At 44.6% G+C, this 20468-nt stretch overlaps 1 protein-coding gene across 1 annotated transcript in view; it reads right to left on the minus strand.

The window, feature by feature from the left end:
- Positions 1-20468, minus strand: part of LOC137332178 (dynein axonemal heavy chain 11-like) — a 380453-nt gene that overhangs the window by 54852 nt on the left and 305133 nt on the right. Inside the window, exons 66-71 of the mRNA XM_067995882.1 lie at positions 9977-10181; positions 7270-7434; positions 6353-6493; positions 5222-5392; positions 3147-3269; positions 1321-1514 (exon numbers count right to left, since the gene is read on the minus strand). Of these exons, the coding sequence (XP_067851983.1) occupies positions 1321-1514; positions 3147-3269; positions 5222-5392; positions 6353-6493; positions 7270-7434; positions 9977-10181 (999 nt within the window). The remainder of the gene's footprint in view (positions 1-1320; positions 1515-3146; positions 3270-5221; positions 5393-6352; positions 6494-7269; positions 7435-9976; positions 10182-20468) is intronic.

Here is a 20468-nt window from a genome sequence, read left to right on the forward strand (position 1 = left end):
TTTGTGCTCGAACTAAACGGAGCACTTAAGACGCTATAATCGGCAACTTTGAAACTGATGTTAATGCAAATGGCTAATGGTTATCGTCTTTTGGCTGATATAAGTGACTGCCTGTTTTAAAAGTTTTAAGAGCAGGTCAGACGCTGGGTATTCTGCGGTGAGTGACTCATCTCCTGACTCCCCAAAGCCTTTCCACCATCCACAAGGCACAAGTCAGGACTATGATGTAATACTCTCCACTTGCTTGGATGAGTGCAGCTCCAATACTCAAGAAGCTCCACACCATCCAGGACAAAGCAGCCCGCTTGATTGACACCCCATCCACCACCGTAAATATTCACTCCCTTCGCCACCGGCGCACCGTGGCTGCAGTGTGTACCAGTCACAGGATGCACTGCAGCAACTTGCCAAGGCTTCTTCGACAGCACCTCTCAAACCCACGATCTCTACCACCTAGAAGGACATGGGCAGCAGGTACATGGGAACACCACTACCTGCACGTTACCCTCCAAGTCACACACCATCCCGACTTGGAAATATATTGCCGTTCCTTCATTGTCGCTGGGTCAAAATCCTGGAACTCCCTTCCTAACAGCACTGTGGGAGAACCTTCACCAAACGGACAGCAGCGGTTCAAGAAGGCGGCTCACCACCACCTTCTCAAGGGCAATTAGGGATGGGCAATAAAAAGCATGTAAGTTTTAAGAGATAACAACTGGTATGAAGAGAATTTTTTTTTAGCTTTTAGTTACGCTTAGACCTTTGCATTTTGAATTTTCTATTTTTGAAAAAAATTCCCTGACCTTTTTGGGGGGTATGTTTTGGACATTTTAAAAACAAGTAAAAATCAGAAAAGACAAATATAAAAGACAAAAGTTTTGTGGAAATCACAGAAAAAAAATTATTATTGAAAAAAAATGTGCATGTCATCAGTATTCTCTCCTACTTTCATTCCGTGGTGTTCTGAGGCTAGCAAAAGTGACTATTTTGTAACTGGAGTTGTCTAGAATCAGAAGTTAGGACAGGAAGAGAAAGTGTGGATTGCTGGGACAGAAGAAACAACACTTGCGGCTCAAATCTAAGCAAAATTTATTCAAAATCTGGAAATTCAAAGATAACGACATACCAAAAAGGGTGAAAAATCAGATAAATATCAGAAAAAAAATCATGGGTTAATTTTTCGGTGAAAATCAATAACTATCAACAGCACAGATTTCTAGTGATGCATTAGTTTGAAGATGGTGTTGAATGTCTTGAAAAGCTTAGCAACTATGCCCTCATATCACTGCACATATTTTTCACACCATTTGATGCAATTACCTCACTGCATATGTCATCCTGTCAGGCCGCAAAGCTCTGAGCATAATAAGTTTCTGAAGGGAGCTCTTCTTTTTCCATTCCTGAGGAAACTTCTCCTTCTCAGGACATTCTGATTCAACAAACTTCTTCCAGCGTTTGGCTGAGCCTTCAATGTCTCTGTCTAACCCACGGAACTCATCCATCATTGTCATAGTCTAGAAACATTCAAAAGTGCACATTTGCGTCATTTTTATTTTACAGATTTCATACCACTCATGGGAAAAGCAATAATGGAATGTGCAAGATCCTTGTTCATACATCCTTTCACGTCACTGCTAATGGACTTCTAACAACTGTGCTTTTATCTGCTCTTGTTCCCTAGTCAACAACAATAACAACTTGCATTTATAAAGCGCCTTTAACATAGTGAAACGTTCCAAGGTTCTTCACAGGCGCGATTATCAGACAAAATTTGACACCGAGCCACATAAGGAAATATTAGGACAGGTCACCAAAAGCTTGGTCAAAGGGGTAGGTTTTAAGGACCGTCTTAAAGGAGGAGAGGGAGGTAGAGATGTTTAGGGAGAGCATTCCAGAGCTTAGGGCCAAGACAGCTGGAGACATGTCTGCCAATGGTGGAGCGAAGAAAATCAGGGATGCGCAAAAGGCCAGAATTGGAGGAACGCAGAGATCTCGGAGGGTTGTAGGAGGTTACAGAGATAGGGAGGGGTGAGGCCATGGAGGGATTTGAACATTAGGATGAGAATTTTACATTCAAGGCATTGCTGGACCTGGAGCTAATGTAGGTCGGCGAGCACAGGGGTGATGGGTGAACGGGACTTGGTGCGAGTTAAGATACGGGCAGCAGAGTTTTGGATGAGCTCAAATTTACGGAGGTGGAAGATGGGAGGCCGACCAGGAGAGCATTGAAATGGTCGAGTCTGGAGGCAACGAAAGCATGGATGAAGGTTTCAGCAGTAGATGGGCTGAGGCATGGGTGGAGACGGATGACATTACGGAGGTGGAAGTAGACGGTCTTGTTGATGGAAAAGGACATGGGGTCGGAAGCTCAGCTCAGGGTCAAATAGGATGCCGAGGTTACGAGCAATCTGGTTCAGCCTCAAACAGTGGCCAGGGAGAGGGATGGAATTGGTGGCTAGGGAATGGAGTTTGTGGCGGGGGCCAAAGACAATGGGTTCGGCCGTCCAGTATTTAGTTGGAAGAAATTTCTGCCAGTATTGGATGTTGGACAAGCTGCGTGACAGCAGTGGAGCGGTCGAGAGAGGTGATGGTGAGGTAGAGCTGGGTATCGTCAGCGTACATGTGGAATATGACATTGTGTTTTTGGATGATGTCAACGAGGGGCAGCTTGTCAATGAGAAATAGATGAGGAATATACTAGTACAGTCCTGCTGGAGAACTGTAATGTAGCCACAATAAATGGTGCGTTCCTCTTGGAATAGCACATTTTACATGGAAGGAAAATTGGGCTAGGCTCTATCACGGGCATGTGATCCTCCCTGTCCAATTCTCTTCTCCTCCCTGCACCCAGGCAATGGTTAATGCCCAAGTGCCAAGACAAAAATCTAGCTCAATTTGCCTTTCTTTCAAAGCAAGAATAATAGTTGGAGGTCCTGAGTTAAGACCCTGGTAGATTAGCAATAGCCTGAAATTGTCTTAATATTAATTTAAGCATGCTAACTGAACATATGCTGAATTTGATTCTAATAAGGATATATACAACAACAACTTGCATTTGCATTTATATAGGGATCTTAATGTAAAAAAACATCCCAAGGTACTACACAGAGACGCAAGAGGAAAAAAGAATATAATGATAAAATGACCTTGATGGCGCTCCAAGATTGATTGGAGAGAAAATCAACAGGACTCTTGTATGTTTGTTCAACAGTGAATCTCAGGAAAAAGTCTATTTCCTGCAGATCTATTTCATTGTTCATCAACAGGATCTGGAAAATGAAACAATTAAAAATGTGATGTTTGGCATCTTTCCTATTGTTCTTATATTCTTTAGATAAACTCTCATTAATAAGTTTTATTTCCCTATGACCTCAGGAATATCTTCACTGGATCTGATATCTAGGTAAGTTTTTGATAGCATGTCCTATCTAGGTAAATGTAAGGAGTCTTACAACACCAGGTTATAGTCCAACAGCTTTATTTAAAATCACAAGCTTTCAGAGGCTTCCTCCTTCGTCAGGTGAGTAGCAAATGCCGCTTGGAGACTGCAGTGGATAAAGTCTCATAATATCACTGCAACCAAGTTCCAATTTCTACAGATTCTAAATAGCTTTCATTGCAGCCTACCATATGTACATAAAACCTAGCATTCAATTTACACCTTTCTGCTAATGTGTTATACTGGCAAACATAACTTTCCAGCACAAAAATAATTTGTTGTGATCTATCTAGAAAGTTTGATTCCCTGTTGGTAAAAATGTATTAAAGACCCAGTGTCACCCTGAATTTCCTACTTGCAAATGAGAAATTTCTGTTGACAAACAAAAGAGAATATAAGGTACTGACTGATTATAGAGCAGTCTCATTAGTAACATCAATAGGAGCAAATCATTGCACAATTAACACTGAAAATTCTGGAAACACTCAGCAAGTTGGGCAGCATCTGTGGAGAAAGAAACAGAGTTAACGTTTCAGGTCGAAGACCTTTTGTCAGAACTGGAAGAGTTAACAGTTTTTAAGCAAGTACAGAGCCAGGCAAAGGGGAGGAGCAAGGGGGGGGGGGAGGAAAGAACAAAAGGGAAGGTCCGTGATAGGGTGGAGGGCAGGAGTGATTAAACGACAAAAAGAACAATGGTGCAAGGCAAGGAGGGTAGTGATGGGACACAAAGAAACAAAAGATGTGTCTAGAGGAGATGTAAATGGCAACAGCAGAACCATTACCAGCATCTGCTGTCCGAAAAAATGGGTAAACAATTTTACAACACCAAGTTATAGTCCAACAAATTTATTTTAAATTAAATTCCACAAGCTTTCGGTTATGATCTGAAGTGGTTATGATCTGAAGTTATTGAAATCAATGTTGAGTCCGAAAGGTTGTAAAGTGCCTAAACGAAAGATGAGATGCTGTTCCTCGATCTTCTGTTGAGCTTCATTGGAACAGTGCAGGAGGCTAAGGGCAGAGAGGTCAGAGTGGGAGTGTGAGTGGGACGGAGAATTAAAATGGCAAGCGACCGGAAGGTCAGGGTCACGTTTGCAGACTGAACAGAGGTGTTCAGCAAAGCGATCACCCAATCTGTGTTTGGTCTCCCCAATGTAGAGGAGATCGCATTGTGAGCAGTGAATACAGTATACTAAATTGAAAGAAGTACATGTAAATCACTGTTTCACCTGGAAGGAGTGTTTGGGGCCCTGGATGGTGGGGAAAGGAGGAGATGAAAGGGTAGGTGCTGCATCTCCTGCGCTCACACGAGAAGGTGCTATGGGAAGGGGAGTGGGTGTTGGGGGTGACAGAAGAGTGGACCAGGGTGTCACGAGGGAAGGGTCCCTTCTTTGCCTGGCTCTGTACTTGCTTAAAAACTGTTAAATCTTTAACTTTTTCCAGATCTGATGAAAGATCATCGACCTGAAACGTTAACTCTGTTTCTTTCTCCACAGATGCTGCCTGACTTGCTGAGTGTTTCCAGGATTTTGTTTTTATTTCAGATTTCCAGCATCTGCAGTATTTTGCTTTTGATTTGGCACGATTAACACTATTTCTATAGATATTCCTATAAATGTGTTATTAATGAAGACCCAAGGGTTTTGATAATCAATCCTGTTGTTGGATGGTAATCTGCAACACCTACTGGTCATACGTTATGCTGAAATGTATTGCGGCAAGCAACAGAACACTTGGAATGACTACAACACCAGTCAACTTGCGCTGAAAAAAGTTACACACCTGGAAAGTTGTGTGAGAAATAAATACGACCTTGTCCCTTTCGAAAAGACCTCTGCTAGTATAGAGGAACACAGAGTATGTGATGTATTCCGTAAGGTTTGCTACTCTTTCCTTCAAACCCTCTGACTGTTCTGCCCGTTCAATGGCTTTATGAAATACAATGTTAAAGGCCTAAAGAAAATTAAAAAAAAGTCAGTTATGCAAAGGGCATTAGTGTGTTTATCACTCCATCTGGCACCTTAAGAGAAGTGGAGAGAACACCTCTGATTTTCTCTTCCTTCCTACGATACAGCACATGGTCTCTACTCCATTCTTCATCGTCAGACGTTATTCATTTTTAAAATCTCTTCATATTTTATTTTGCAATTCTTAATGGAATGTGGAATCAATTCATTAACCCCTCAACCCTATATCCTGTCTTACCTCTATTTTGTCTCCAGATAAGGCAAAATGATGAGCCTCTGAGGGGCGATTTTACAAATACATGCGCCAACATGGAAAATGCAATTAAGACAAATTGTGAGCATGCTCGCCGTGATTTTCTGTACGTTAAAATTAATGGATGGAGTGATTTCCCAATATATGCTCGCAATGGGCAAAGCTCCCTGATGAGAGCACATATTCATAAAGTCATCCCTTTGCTGCCTGTCACGATAACATGTATTGTTTTATTGTTTGGGAAGTAGGTCTGTCTACAAGTAGTTGGGAGTATGCGGTTTAGTAATTCGTCTCCAATCAAAATGGCGATTTGATGGTACAGCAGGAGCAAGATCCTGCTTCTAATGAAACATAAACCTAAAGTGTTCATATGTATTTTAATTTAGTACAGTTAGTAGTAAAATCACAGTGTTAGTGATTCTACTGCCAATGAAACCAGATTCAGGGATAGAGACTCTCAAAATACATTCTAATACTGTTAAAGCATGTTGGAAAGAGAAACATACTTATTTGCTCCCCCAACCCCATTTAACAAAAATAAACATCTTCCCGTGCCACTTCTTGTTTCACTTTAATGCTTCTACGAGTGCTGTTTTGTACTTGGTCATTTGAAGGTGCCCAAGACTCCTTTAGGATGACTCATTCTCCAATTTCCCTCCAAACCTATGGGAAGTGACTAATTTAATTCAGTACCTTGAGTGAGAATTGGTAAATGGGATTCATTTTTCTGAGATCATTGATGATGAAGTAAAGAAGAGAAGCTCTTGCTGCTGCTGGCCGATAGCGCTCACGAGCCTCGTTGATCTTCAATTCGTTCTCCTTTGCTTCACTCACCTGTACAACAACAGGTACCCAATGGATTACTCTATAAGGTTAACAGACGTAAATCCACGGCAAGGTTCCTTGAGGATTTTGAATTCAGTATCGCAGAGGTACTTGGTAAATTAAAGGAACTTAAGACTATCGAATCTCCTGGATCACTCTGCCCTCTCCATTGCTACCATTCTCCATACCATAAGAAGACTCCTCAAAGCCTACCTCTGGTGTGCAAAGTCAGAAAACTACTCCTTTAAGTTTTACAGTCCAGAAAGATAGCACTTAAGGTGGGTCTGTTAGTAAGGTACATCGAATATTAAATGGTATATAGATGGATAAGCCCCCTCCACCAGACTTTCCAGCCCTGCAGCCATTGGCAGGAGCACCAAATGCATTAGTGGTGCCAGCATCCGCCAATGGAATTCGAAGTATTGAACCTCCCCAATGCTGGAAAGTCCTTCAATGGACAAGAAAATTAAGCGAAGTCCAAATCGGGCTGTGGATTCACTACCATCCGTTTGGCACTACTGCCTAAGACAAATTTATACCCCAAGGTTTTTGTGTCCCGCCCACATCTGCAAATTCGCTGGGTCTCTTACACCCGACTTACGCTGTGGCCGTGAAGAATTTCCAACCAATATCAGCTGTAGTGAGAATTCAGTACCATTATAACAATTGGCCCTTTCCACAGACAGCTGAACTTGAGGAATGGTTTATAGATTTGGATTCAGAATACAATTTTTGCAATGCAACAGATGCCCTGAAACATCAGTAATGAGACTACATCGTTTTACCTTCTGTTCAATTTCTGCTGCAGTTAGCTTTGTTGTCTCTAGTTTTTCCACCAACTCTATGTCACCAAGGAAGTTGCCCTCAGCAGCGGACAAACGGGTAAGCAGCTCGTCCTCAAGTCGTTTCAGTTCGATCTTAAAATAATTCTGCTGCTTAGTCAACTCAGACTGTGCATAGAAAACAAAATGTTCAGTGCATCGGAGTATAATTGAATTTCAGTGCCGCCATAAACACATCCTTTTCAAAAAATGGTTGCAAGATATTATCATTAGCACTATTTCCTGTTCAGATCTAGCTGAATTTACGTCTCAAACTTTGTTTTTAAAATTTCCATGGTACTGATGCAAACTTTAAAAATCTATGTTCACCCCAGATTGCTGATAAAGCCACTGACAGTGCCTTCAGCATAGAGGGACACTATGTCCCCTATGTGAAGAAAACTTTACATTTTCTCTGACATCTTCTCATGGTTCTGCTGCCTATCTGGGGCTGCTTTTCTCAGCTTCACAGTGTCAGAGCAATGCTACACCAGTTCTCGGGCACAGAGATGTAGGGAAGGATGCAGTTCAATCATGCCCGATGCGATTGGCCATGGGGTTCACAGAGCAAGCCCATAGCCAACAGCCACAGCATGCAGCCCTTTGCTACTCTCATGTCCATACATACAAGAGACACTCTCAGAATTAACATTAAAAAATGTAACTTACCTTGGCCTCTTCTGGCCACACTCTACCTCACACCAGGTTTCACTCACAGCTTTGGTGCTGTGTGGGCCTCCCGCAATTTGAATGCGTGGCACTATTATTTGCCCGTCACTTTCACATTTTAATTTCACGCCTGCCTGTAGTGGGCAGCCTTCATGCTGCCAGAATCCTGGCAGTTCAAGTGGCTGTGGATGCAAACACGTTGGGGATGCGGTGCAAATTTCCCGACCACCATTTTAATCACCTGTCCAACCTGTTCGCGCCAGGCAGGCTTGGTTAAAATCATGCTTGATGCAGTAAAGGGAATTAAAAAGTGAAAATGCTCTACTACATTCTCTTATACTTACATCAAGTTACATTGAGTCTACAGCACAGAAATAGGCCATTTGGCCCAACTGGTCTGTGCCGGTGTTTGTGCTCTTCACAAGCTCTCTCCCTCCCTACTTCATCTAACCCGATCAGCATATCCTTCTATTCCTTTCTCTCTCATATGCTTATCTAGCTTCCCCTTAAATGCATCTATGCTATTTGCCTCAACTACTCTTGTGGTAGCACATTCCACATTCTTACCACTCTTTGAAGTTTCTCCTGAATTCCCTATTGGATTTATTAGTGACTATCTTATATTTATGACCTCTAGTTTTGGACACCCCCAAGGTGGAAACATTTTTCTACATCTACCCTTTCTCTATCTGGTCACCCTTCAGCCTTCTATTTTCTAATACTGTTGTATTTCTTGATATTCATGCAACAAAAACAGCTGCAAACTTCACTGAAAGCTTTAGCTCGGCTATACAGAACACATGCAGGTATAATTGTCAACTCACAATTTTTCTGCAAGGTGGGTGATAAGCAAAACATCATTTGCACTGATACGTAAAGATTGCAGGTCTCAAGAAACAATGTAAAAGTATATGTATGGCCTATGCATGTGGTTTTATGTTAGTATCTGTACATGGGTTGTAATTTTCCTTTTTTTCTTTTTTTATCCTTTCCCCCTCCTCACCAAGTCAAGCTAAAGAAATGAATATTTTCTAAAATACAGTTTGTATGTAGAATACAATCTGTTAACTGTTGGGCAAGGTAATTTGAAATCATAGTATCATAGCAGTTGCAGCACAGGAGGAGGCCATTCAGCCCATCGTGCCTGTGCCGGCTCTTGGAAAGAGCTATCTATTAGTCCTATTCCCCAGCTCTTTCTCCATAGCCCTGTAAATTTTTCCCTTCAATTATTTATTCAATTCCCTTTTGAAAGTTACTATTGAATCTGCTTCCACCACCCTTTCAGGCAGTGCATTCCAGATCATTACAACTCACCGCATAAAAAACATGTTTCCTCATGTCGCTTCTGGCTCTTTTGCCGATTACCTTAAATCTGTGTCCTCTGGTTACCGATCCTTCTGCCACTGAAAATAGTTTCTCCTTATTTACTCTGTCAAAACCGTTCATGATTTTGAACACCTCTATCAAATCTCCCCTTAACCTTCTCTGTTCTAAGGAGAACAACCCCAGCTTCTCCAATCTCTCCACATAACTGATGTCCTTCATTCATGGCACCATTCTAGTAAATCTCTTCTGCACCCTCTCTAAGGCCTTGACATCCTTCCTAAAGTGTGGTGCCCAGAACTGAACACGATACTCCAGCTGAGGCCTAACCAGTGTTTTATAAAGGTTCAGCATAACTTCCTTGCTTTTGTACTCTATGACTCTATTAATAAAGCTCAGGATCCCATATACTTTTTTAAACAGCCTTCTCTACTTGTCCTGCTACCTTCAAAGATTTGCATATGTGCACCCCCAGGTCCCTCTGTTCCTGCACCCCCTTTGAAATGGTCAATTACTCAATGATTTACTACAAAATATATATTGCACACTGTCGCAAACATGTATATTCTAAATAAACAGAAATTCGCCCTGTTAAAAAAAGGAATTGCAATTGCACCTAATGGAATTACAGTTGTTTCTGTCACATCTCTAATCAGCGTTGACCTCACAAGTGCAGTACCTTCAGGTGTTCTAGATCTGGCCTCTCAATGTTGACCACTTCAGCCAGCAGCTGATCTTCAAGTCCGTCCCTTGTGACGGTAAAATTAATAAGTGTAGTCTGAGCTTGCATCTCAGGTTTGTAGTGAGGGTTGGCCAACTTTGTATGAAGAATGAGTCGGAAACTGCTGTGAAATTCACATTCTTTGTCTCCAATCTTAATGTATCTGAGAAATAAATGAATAAAGTAGTTTTTTTAGATGGACAAATATAATGCAGTCCTTTTAAATACGTCTGCTCTTTACTTTGTGAACTTCAGTGTAGAGGAATTGTGCACTTTAGTCCCGATTTTAACAGGTGCCGAGTGGCAGGCGTGGGGCCGGCCAATATGAAAGGGGGCGGGTGTTGGACACTTCAACGGGACGGCAGTTGCCCAGATTTTATTCGGGCTCAGGAAGAGCACTCCTGCTTCATGATCTCACCAAAAAAAAGATATTTCTGGGTTATTTTTGAGCAGCATCTAGTGGTCACTTTAAGAACTGTTGGTTGGGCCACTCATTATGGGTGGAGTGTGCACAACGTATACTCAACCTACTTGTACCTCGAAATTGCAATCAAAGTCCTATGTATGTCATAGGGCCCTGATTTGCATAATTTTATGAGGCTCCTGCCTGGTTCAGGTGAACCCCTGGACTCTGCTGTAAAGGCCTTGGGCAAAACGGTAGCGGTCGGGTTCGGAGCAGGAACAGGGTAGTAAGTGTAGCACGCCGATATTAGGGCTGCTACCACTCCGTTCCTGCCTGGCAGACTGAGTTAAAATCAGCCCTATAATGTCAAACATTTATCCTCTTTGAATTTTGGATGACTTATCTGTGCACTCAGCTGGGATAAGTGGAAATTTTGCGTTGTTATGTTGGTTCACCCTACATTTTAAACTTGAAAATCATCCACAAAATTTCTCTGTCAGAACTATAATCTTGCAAACTGTGCCAGAATACAAATCAGAATAATAATGGAAAATCAGAATTTCGAGAAATCACAGCACAGAAGGCGGCCACGTAGCTCATCATATCTGTGCTGCAGGTAACTCTTCAACTAAAGCTACCTACTCTAATCCTGCCCTTTCCCTTCATCCACTTTACATTCTTCCTTTCATAAACATCCAATTCCCTTTTTGATTTATGTTATAGTTGCTGTCACAATACCTACTTATGATTGAGCAATCCATGTTGTGTAAAAAAATTCTGCTAACCTCCCCCTTCATTCTTCTAATGATAATCCTGAGCCTATGCTTCCTTATTATTAATTCGCCAACCAGCCGTTCATTATTTACCCTCTCAAAACATTTCATAAGTTAGATTCCTCCAATTTTCTCTGCTCCAGTGGAGAAAGCCCTCTTTTTCTAAGTCTTTCTTCATAACTAGAACCTCTCAGTGTGGCGAATGCTAAGTGCGCTAAATACATCACATGGTTTAAAGTCGGGGTCATTTCATGTAACTTATTTGTTGTACAATTCTATAATACTTTTTATGATTGGTTATCTCGCCTGACCCTAGGCATGATTTGATATATTTTACTACACAGAAATAATATTTCTCAGTACAGGTTTTCTTTCTTAAGGCTGTTTCAAATTAAGTGGGTTTAGTCATTGAAACTACAAAGTGGCACTGATAGGACAGGTTCAATTGCATTTCTTCTCAAAACAGAATTAATGCACTATTGATAGAACATTACTAAAACAAATTAAAGTCTTTGCTGATGGATTGGGCCATAGGGTACTGTAAGACATGAAAGAAATAATTAGTATTCATTACTTTACACTCTACAACATTCCAATTATTAATGAAGTTCAATTCCTTGACTGTGCGAAATCCATCACCAACCTCTCTGCAGCTATTACTAATTAGAGAAAAAGTAAGATGCAGCAATGGCAATAACATAAACAAAATGTGTAAGGTGAAATCAGAAAAAACTTGATGCACCGATAAACTTCAACAACACTATGGCCCTGAATTCTCTCAGAGCTGTTTCCGCTCTGCTGCCGTAGCTTTGCTGGAAGTATGGCAGAAACCATGTTTACACAAATAAATGGGGTATTCCCGCTGCACTTCCAGTGGCGGAGCAGGAGCAGCTCCAAGGAAGTTCCAGCCTATGTTCTCTTTAGAAGTAAAACATTATTGTTATGACATTGTTGTACCTCAGTGTTTCCTCTGTGAAAGTATAAATATAGCAGGCAATTTTATGAGTCCAATTCCCGGCGGGGAGTGACGCTCACTGGAAGCCCATGTTGGAAATTCAGGTGCGCACTGACCTCGCCTGATTCTCCCATCCGAGCTCTTAATGAATGGGGGTCTGTGCCAGGAGATTCACCTTCCTTCACTAAATTCACCGTAGGATCTCATCTTTCTCCTTGGCACTCTGCAGCCCAAGGACTGAACAGTAACTTGGCAACTTCGGATCTGTCATCTTTCCCATTTTCCTGCCTGTTTCTCCTATGCATTTAATTTCCCTCATTTTGGAACTATTTTTATATTGAGTCTACAGCACAGAAACAGGCCATTTGGCCGAACTGGTCTAGGTCGGCGTTTATGCTCCACATGAGCCTCCTCCCTCCCTACTTCATCTAACCCTATCAGCATACCCTTCTATTCCTTTCTCCTTCGTGTGCTTATCTAGCTTTCCCTTCTATTTCACTTTTGCCTTTCTAATGCCTTTTCACTGCCTGTCAGAACACTTTTGTAAGTTATCCAGCACTTCTGCCAAGTCTTTTCAAATGAAAAAAATATTAATAGATTATTAAAATCAGTGACAGTAGTGACCACACCTACTTGTTGACTTTTACCTGTAGTTTTTCCATCCCCTTTGTGTTATGTTCAGCTTTATAAAAGTTGCTTATCTTCCAGTTTGACATTTAGATGTTATTCCTATTTAAGAGACACATTTGGAGTGGAAGATTCTGGAGACAGAACAGCATACTGAAGGCACGGAAGAGAACCAGAATGAGAGCAGAAGACAAGCAAGAAGATTGGAAAGAACCTAGGAAACAGTGGGAAAAGATAACGTGGCTTATACTGGTCGATCCCCGAAAAGGGGCGCTGGGATCACGGTCCGCGATTAACCTGCATCCGTTGGTTGCGATGCAGGCAGCACATAACATTCGTGCTGCCTGATGATTTGAATGATTTCTGTGTGCAGTCAGCGCTACCTGCGCTGTTGATTGGCTGCACGAATCAGCAGGGGGCCCCGATATCGGGAGTGGCTAGCACTCCTTAAAGGCAGCCTGCACCTCTTAAAGGGGATGTGCACTGTGGCTGCAGGAAGTGATGGGAGTCGTGTGAGAAGCGATTCCTGGGCTGTGATACTTTGAAGAATGGCTGCACCTATGAGAGAGCGTGCACCAAGGTTCTCTGATGGTGCTCTGGAGGCCTTGTGCAAGAACTGAAGAGAAGGAGGGGCAGCCTGTATCCAAAGAGGGGCAAGAGGCCCTCCAGACATATGCTCAAGAGGCAGTGGGAGGAAGTAGCGGATGAGGTCAATGCCAGGAGCATAGCGCCAAGAACATGGATGCAGTGCAGGAAGCTCAATTTGACACGAGTGGTCAAGGTGAGTGAGTTCATGTTTCAAGTGGCATAGTCTACCAACTGCACCATTAGCCTCATCCACTGCTCCACACACTACACCCCGTCACCCACATACCAACAAATTCTTCCAATCAGTACTCATCCCTTCAAATCAGATGCTTCATCTCATCCTCAACCACGATTGCAAGCCACACACCACAACTCACAGGTCACACACACTGGCAGCTATTCAACCATGGCAGCCACATCACCCAAACATCTTGGGGGTAACATATTAGTATGGATAGAGGATTAGTTAATGGACAGAAAACAGAGAGTAGGGATAAACAGGTTATTTTCAGGTTGGCAGGCTGTAACTAATGGGGTACCGCAAGGATCGGTGCTTGGGCCTCAGCTATTTACAATCTATATTAATGACTTGGATGAAAGGACCTAGTGTAATGTATTCAAGTTTGCTGAAGATACAAAGCTAGGTGTGAAAGTCAGCTGTGAGGAGGACAGGAAGAGTCTGCAAAGGGGTATTGACAGGTTAAGCGAGTGGGCAAGAAGGTGGCAGATAAAGTATAATGTGCGGAAATGTGAGGTTATTCACTTTGGTAGGGAGAATAGAAAAACAGAATATTTCTAAATGGTGAGAAACTATTAAATGTTGGTGTCCAGAGAGACTTGGGTGTCCTGATACAAAAAACACTAAAAGTTAGCATGCAGGTACAGTAGGCAATTAAGAAGGCAAATGGCATGTTGGCCTTTATTGCAAGAGGTTTGGAGTACAAGAGTAAGGAAGTCTTACTACAATTGTACAGGGCTTTGGTGAGAACTCACCTGGAGTATTGCGTACAGTTTTGCTTTCCTTATCTAAGGAAGGATATACTTGCCTTAGAGGCGGTGCAACAAATGTTCACTAGATTAATTCCTGGGATGAGAGGCTTGTCCTATGAGGAGAGGTTGAGTAGAATGGGCCTATACTCTCTGGAGTTTAGAAGAATGAGAGGTGATCTCATTGAAACATATAAGATTCTGAGGGGGCTTGACAAGGTAGACGCTAAGAGGGTGTTTCCCCTGGCTGGAGAGTCTAGAACTAGAGGGCATAGTCGCAGGATAAGAGGTCGGCCATGTAAGACTGAGATGAGGAAGAATTTCTTCACTCAGAGGGTTGTGAATTCTCTACCCCAGAGAACTGTGGATGCTTAGTCTTTGAGTATATTCAAGGCTGCGATAGATAGATTTTCGGACTCGAGGGGCCCGATATTACCATGGCGGTGGGTTCGCGGCAGGGGTAGATTAGGCGCGTGGGTAACGCGCCCGGTGAAATCAGTCTGCTCCGCGCGCAATCGCAGGATGATTGGATCCACTTACCTCTTGTTCTGGGTTCCCCGCTGCTAAGCTGCGCGGTGGGCGGACTGCGCATGCGCAGTAAGGTCTGTCAGCTGGAGGAGCTCTATTTAAAGGGGCAGTCCTCCACTGACTGATGCTGCAAGAAATAGGAAAAATTACAGCATGGAGCAGCCCAGGGGGAAGGCTGCTCCCAGGTTAATGATGCCTCACTCCAGCTCTTATTGGATGGGGTGAGGAGGAGGGGGAGGACAGAGATCTTCCCCCCGGCGGGCGGGAGGAAGCGGCCTGCCTCTGCCACCAAGAAGGCCTGGCTCGAGGTGGCAGAGGAGGTCACCTGCACCACCAACATATCGCCCACCTGCATACAGTGCAGGAGGCGCTGCAAAGACCTAAGTAGGTCAGCCAAAGTGAGTACACTTACTCATTCCCCTACACTCCGTCTGCCACATCACTGCCCCCACCCCACATCTCCTTCTGCACAGCCAACACTACTCTGTCACATCACTCCTCACACCCACTCAAAGCTCATCCTCATCTTACCTGCACTTACTCACCTCATCAGTACTCATCCCACCACTACCACTCAACCCAATCCTCATACAATCTCATGGCTCTATCTCATACTCACCCTCTCGTGCATCTCTTTCACAGTCAGCCTCATTCAACCTGCCACTACCTGTGCTGCAGCCACAGGGCATGCATCACATATGTGCAGTAGGAAGCGTAAGGCAAACGTGTCGTGAGCATGAAAGGGATGCACAAGGGTGTTTGATGGTTTTTACTTATATTTAATTTCTGATCAACTCACATTACATATTATATTGGCACCACTATTGCCACGTCTTTGTGAATCTTGTCTGGTTTGTACAATAATGCCCTTTCCTGAGGATCACAATGAAGACCTACAACTGATGCCACCCATTGTGTCACTGCAGAATGGGTGTAGGGGTATTTGCAGGGCTCTTTTGTGCAGATGACTGAGAGACGTCGGTGATGTCCCCGGTGGCACCCTGGAAGGATGCGGAGGAGAAGTTGTTGAGGGCAGTGGTGACTTTGACAGCGACAGGTAAGAAGATGGTGCTCGGGCCAGCCGGAAGCAGCTCGGCATGAAGGAGGCTGCAGATGTCCACGTCTAAATGTCGAGTGACTCTGAGCCTCCGTGTGCACTGCTGCTCAGAGGTCCAGGAAGCTGAGCCTCGGTCTGTGGACCCTGTGGCGAGGGTAGTGCCCTCTGCGACGCATCTCTCTCTGCGGTTGCCCTCCCTCCTGCTGTGCAGGTGGATGTATCACAGCACTGTGTTGTGGAGCTCCACGTGTCAGAGGTGGACGGTGTGGCCGGCGAGGTTGGTGATGCTGTTCGCCCTCCGAGGAGGTCATGACTGCAGCTACGGCGGCCCCCATCTGAGGGGGTCCACAAGGTAGGTACATGTGTCTGGACACCGGGGTAAGTGTGCAAGTTGGTGAATTTTATTGTTAGGAGGAGGGTGGTGGAGGCCAAACTTTGTCCAAAGTGACAGAGTGGCCTCCTGCAATGAGTGAGGGTCTCCCCACCCCACCTGTCAAATGGACCTTTGCAGCTGCCACAGGCTGATGGCTGCAACACGTCCATTTGAATTGGGAGTGTTTCCCCCAGTACAGGAAACAGTCCCAGTTGTTTGCAAAATCCCACCCCTCCTAAAATATCATGTTAATCAGGTCTCTGAAATACCTAAATAATTACCCTAAGTGGCACCCCGCCGGCTTTAATTGTCGGCGGGAGTCTCACATGCGGGGGCGATTTTCCCAGCCCCCCCGCCACCATCGCACCTGATCGCGGGTGCGAAAATCGAGCCCTCGGGGAATCAAAGGATATGGGGATTGGGCAGCAAAGTGGAGTTGAGGTTGACGATCAGTCATGATCTGACTGAATGGCAGAGCAGGCTCGAGGGGCCGTATGGACTACTCATGCTCCTGTTTTTTATGTTCTTATGACACTCACTGACAAAATTCCCTCTTTCTTACAGGAGAAGGTATCACATAATAGTAGGCAGCAAGAAAGAACTGGAGGAAGATAAGCACGCCTACATGTCCTAACTCCCCTGGAGGAGACAGTGCTGGCCATCACTGAAAGAGCCATTGTTGAGGCCGTGGCCACTGGTGCTGCTGGAGGGATCGATGATAAGGGTCTCTTCATACCTAATTCTCCTTCTTGCTTCCCACTTATCCCTCATCCCACAATCTTTTCTGACTCACGTGCTGCAGATGGTGTAAGCACGTGCTTCTTACTTTCTCCTCTCTCCTCACCACAACTCTACCCATGTCCCTTTGTCATTTCAGATACCCAAGAACTGGAACCTGCCCAGTCAGAGGAAGACGACAGTGATAATGAAGACACACCGTCATTCGATCTTACACTCTCAGCCACCAGCTCAGAAACTGACACTGCGCATACTTTAGAGGCTAGGCTGGAGGAGGGATCTGCATATGGTGAGGCACCGGGCACAAGTGTGCAGGAGTCGGGGAGAGGGGAATGGATACCGCAGGTGCCAGCTTGCCGGACAGCGAGGTCGTTCACTAGTACTCCTGCAGAGGAGTTATATGATGACTTCGATGGAACAGGCTACAGAACGCAGCCGATGGGTGAACACAACCAAATGCTTGGTGCATTGGAAAGTGTGCCAGAAAGCCTGCACACAAGGCAAGGAGCGTGGAGGAGTCCAGCTCCAACTTGGTACAAGGCTTTGTGCAGAGCTTGGAGCCCATCCATTCCCACATGGAACCGGTGGTCACCTCCATCAGCACACCTGTGGAACCCACCATGATGCAGTGTCTGATGACTGATGTCACAGCTTCCATTGCAGCACAAATAACTGCCATCAAAGGTCTGACTGCTGCCTTGGAAGCTCAGATTGCTGCTATCGTGGCTCTGGGTACCACTGTCGAAAGGGGCTTCCAGCCGGGTCCAGCAATCTGTTTTCTAACAGATCACCAGGTTTGCTGAGGCACCGCACCGGGAAAGTGACAGAGATGCCATGGAAGGCGAACCTGCTGTCCTCTCTCAGGATGACAGCATTCCTGCTCCCACCCCTGCCACTCCACCAGTGCCCTTGCTGTTGCCTGTCAGCCAGCCAGCCCAGACTGCTGCAGCCCAGGTCGAGATGGTGCAGTCTGAAGCCGGGCCCTCTCGGCCCAGAGCTGCTTGAGGTCGTGCTCCAAGGCCATCTGCACTCTCCTCCATTGAAGGTCAGCAGCCTTCCACCACCCATGCTCCAGTCACTGGGAATGCACCTCTTTGGAGCACTGGAAAAGGTAAAGGCACATGAATGACAGGCAATAAGGGAATGCACAAGGGAGAATAGTCTCATTTTGTTTGCATTATTTCTTGTGTTAATTTATAAATGTGCATTTGAATTTGCATTTGGTGGTGGTTTTTATTTCTGCGATGAGCTGAGGGAGGAAGCGATGTGTAATCATAAGAAGGATGATTTGATGGCCACGTGAGAGAGGAAAGGTAAGGAGTGTGGAACTGTTGGTGAATGGGGAGGTGTCGTTGAGGTTACTGGTATCACTCATTAATAATCTGATCACGTAGAGCCCTGGCAGACAGGGCCTGTCTACCTTGTAGCCTCCCTGCCTCTCCCTCCATTTTCTGCAGCATACAACGACAAATCTTGATACCTGCTCAGCTGAGTAATGCAGGGCTTCTCCAGAGAGGTCCAGGCAGTGGAAGCGTTGCTTGAGGAGGCCTATGGTGTGCTCAATGATGTTCCGCTTGGCAGCATGGCTCTTGTAGTACGCCTAGTGCGCACTTGTGTGTGCATTCAGAACCGGAGTCATGAGCCACTTCTTGAGGGGATAACCTTTGTCGCCCAATAGCCAGCCTTTGACTTGCCCTGCTGGTTGAAATACAGGTGGAACAGAGGACTGCTATAGGATGAAAGAATCATGACTGCTGCCAGGATATCGGGCAGTGACCTGCATGATGCGCTGTGTGTGGTCGCACACAGGCTGAACATTGAGAGAGTGGAATCCCTTTCTGTTCATGAATATGGCTGAGTTCAGATGTGGAGCACGCAAGGCAATATGCATGCAGTCAATGGCACCCTGCACCATGGAGAAGCCTGCAATGCGAGCAAACCCTTGTGCTTGCTCCTGCTGCTTGCCTCTGGCAAGAGGAAATGAGATGAATCTGTTTCTTAGTGCGTACAGAGCCTCAGTGGCCTTCCTTACACAGCAGTGCACTGCAAACTGCAAGATGTTGCTTATATCTCCAGCAGCGGCCTGAAAGGAGCCAGAGCTGTAAAAATTAAGTGTCACAGTTACCTTGACAGCCACAGTCCTTGCCCTGCTTTGAGGCTGCAGTTGTGGCTGCAGCAGTTGATAAATTTCAGTCATGACCTCTTTAGTGAACCGCAGGTGTCTGATGCACTGGTCTTCGTTGAAGTTGAGGTCAGAGAATTGATCCCTGAAGACCCTCCTTAGATATCGCCTCCTGCTGAGTGCCCTGCTCTTCCACCTCCACCTCCCTCTTCTAGCAACTTGTCCTGCTCTGCGTGGCCTCTCTTCATTCTCCCAGTCATGTTCAATTCCCAAAGGAAGCCCTGGCAGGCCACCCATGTCTGGAAGCAACTTTTTTCAACAATATATTGTAAATGCCACTAAAAGTACTGCAAGACCAGTCAGACCACTCTCTACGGAATATTGAAACTTTATTCAAGTATAGGAAACATTCAAAATCATGTACAATTGCACCAGCAGCCAGCAGAAATAATCCAGCAACTAACCTGTAAGTACTTCATGAGCCCTTTAAATAGCGCTGGTGGGGGGGGTCCTTCATGCCGTTTAAGTCCTGTTCAGCTGTGCGAGGTAAAGACAGGGTGTTGGCTGGAGCATGGAGTTCCAAAACGTCACCGGCTGCTTCAAATCATCGTTGCACACTGATTCGCGTCATCATCTCCCTACTCTGCATGCTGCCAGCGGTCCTTAGGTGCATGTGCGCAAACACCCTTACCAATATGGCTACCTGCACACTTAATGTCGGTAGTGTGCGCGCGCGCATCTCGGACGCCATTTGCGGGGCTTAGTTGTCCGCACATCACTGACAATACAGTCGCTAAACGGCCATTTTTGCCCCCCAGCTGTTTGGTCACAGCTAGTGAGGGATGTACAAAGAGCAGTGTTATTTATTTAAATATGAAGGTATATTCTACCCTTCCCTTTCCAACGGTAACTTTAAATTGTACTTTTGTTTGAGCTGTTCTCGCCTAGCTGGTCCCAGTTCTCTCCCATCAGCAGCTGTGATAAATTACCTGGAAATGGTGCGATGTGGTGCTGCTTTGTTAAATAATAAATAAATGCTGTCTATTAAGTGTTTATAGTTACTTATTTGTTATTCTCAATTAAAGTAGAAGTAGGTCTGGGGGAATTACTTTTTGTGTAAAGTACTCCCCCAAATCCTATTAAAAATGTAAATTTGTAATAATATAATTTAACACTTCTTTTATATTCACAAATGTCACATTGAATATAATTAGTTTTAGCATTTAGTAAACTGAAAATAATACTAGTAAAGACATTTGTAGTTGACTGACTGTTTTAATGTGATATTTTTAGGCTAAA

This window comes from Heptranchias perlo, chromosome 2 (genome assembly GCF_035084215.1).
Source record: "Heptranchias perlo isolate sHepPer1 chromosome 2, sHepPer1.hap1, whole genome shotgun sequence".
Classification (NCBI taxonomy): Eukaryota; Metazoa; Chordata; class Chondrichthyes; order Hexanchiformes; family Hexanchidae; genus Heptranchias; species Heptranchias perlo.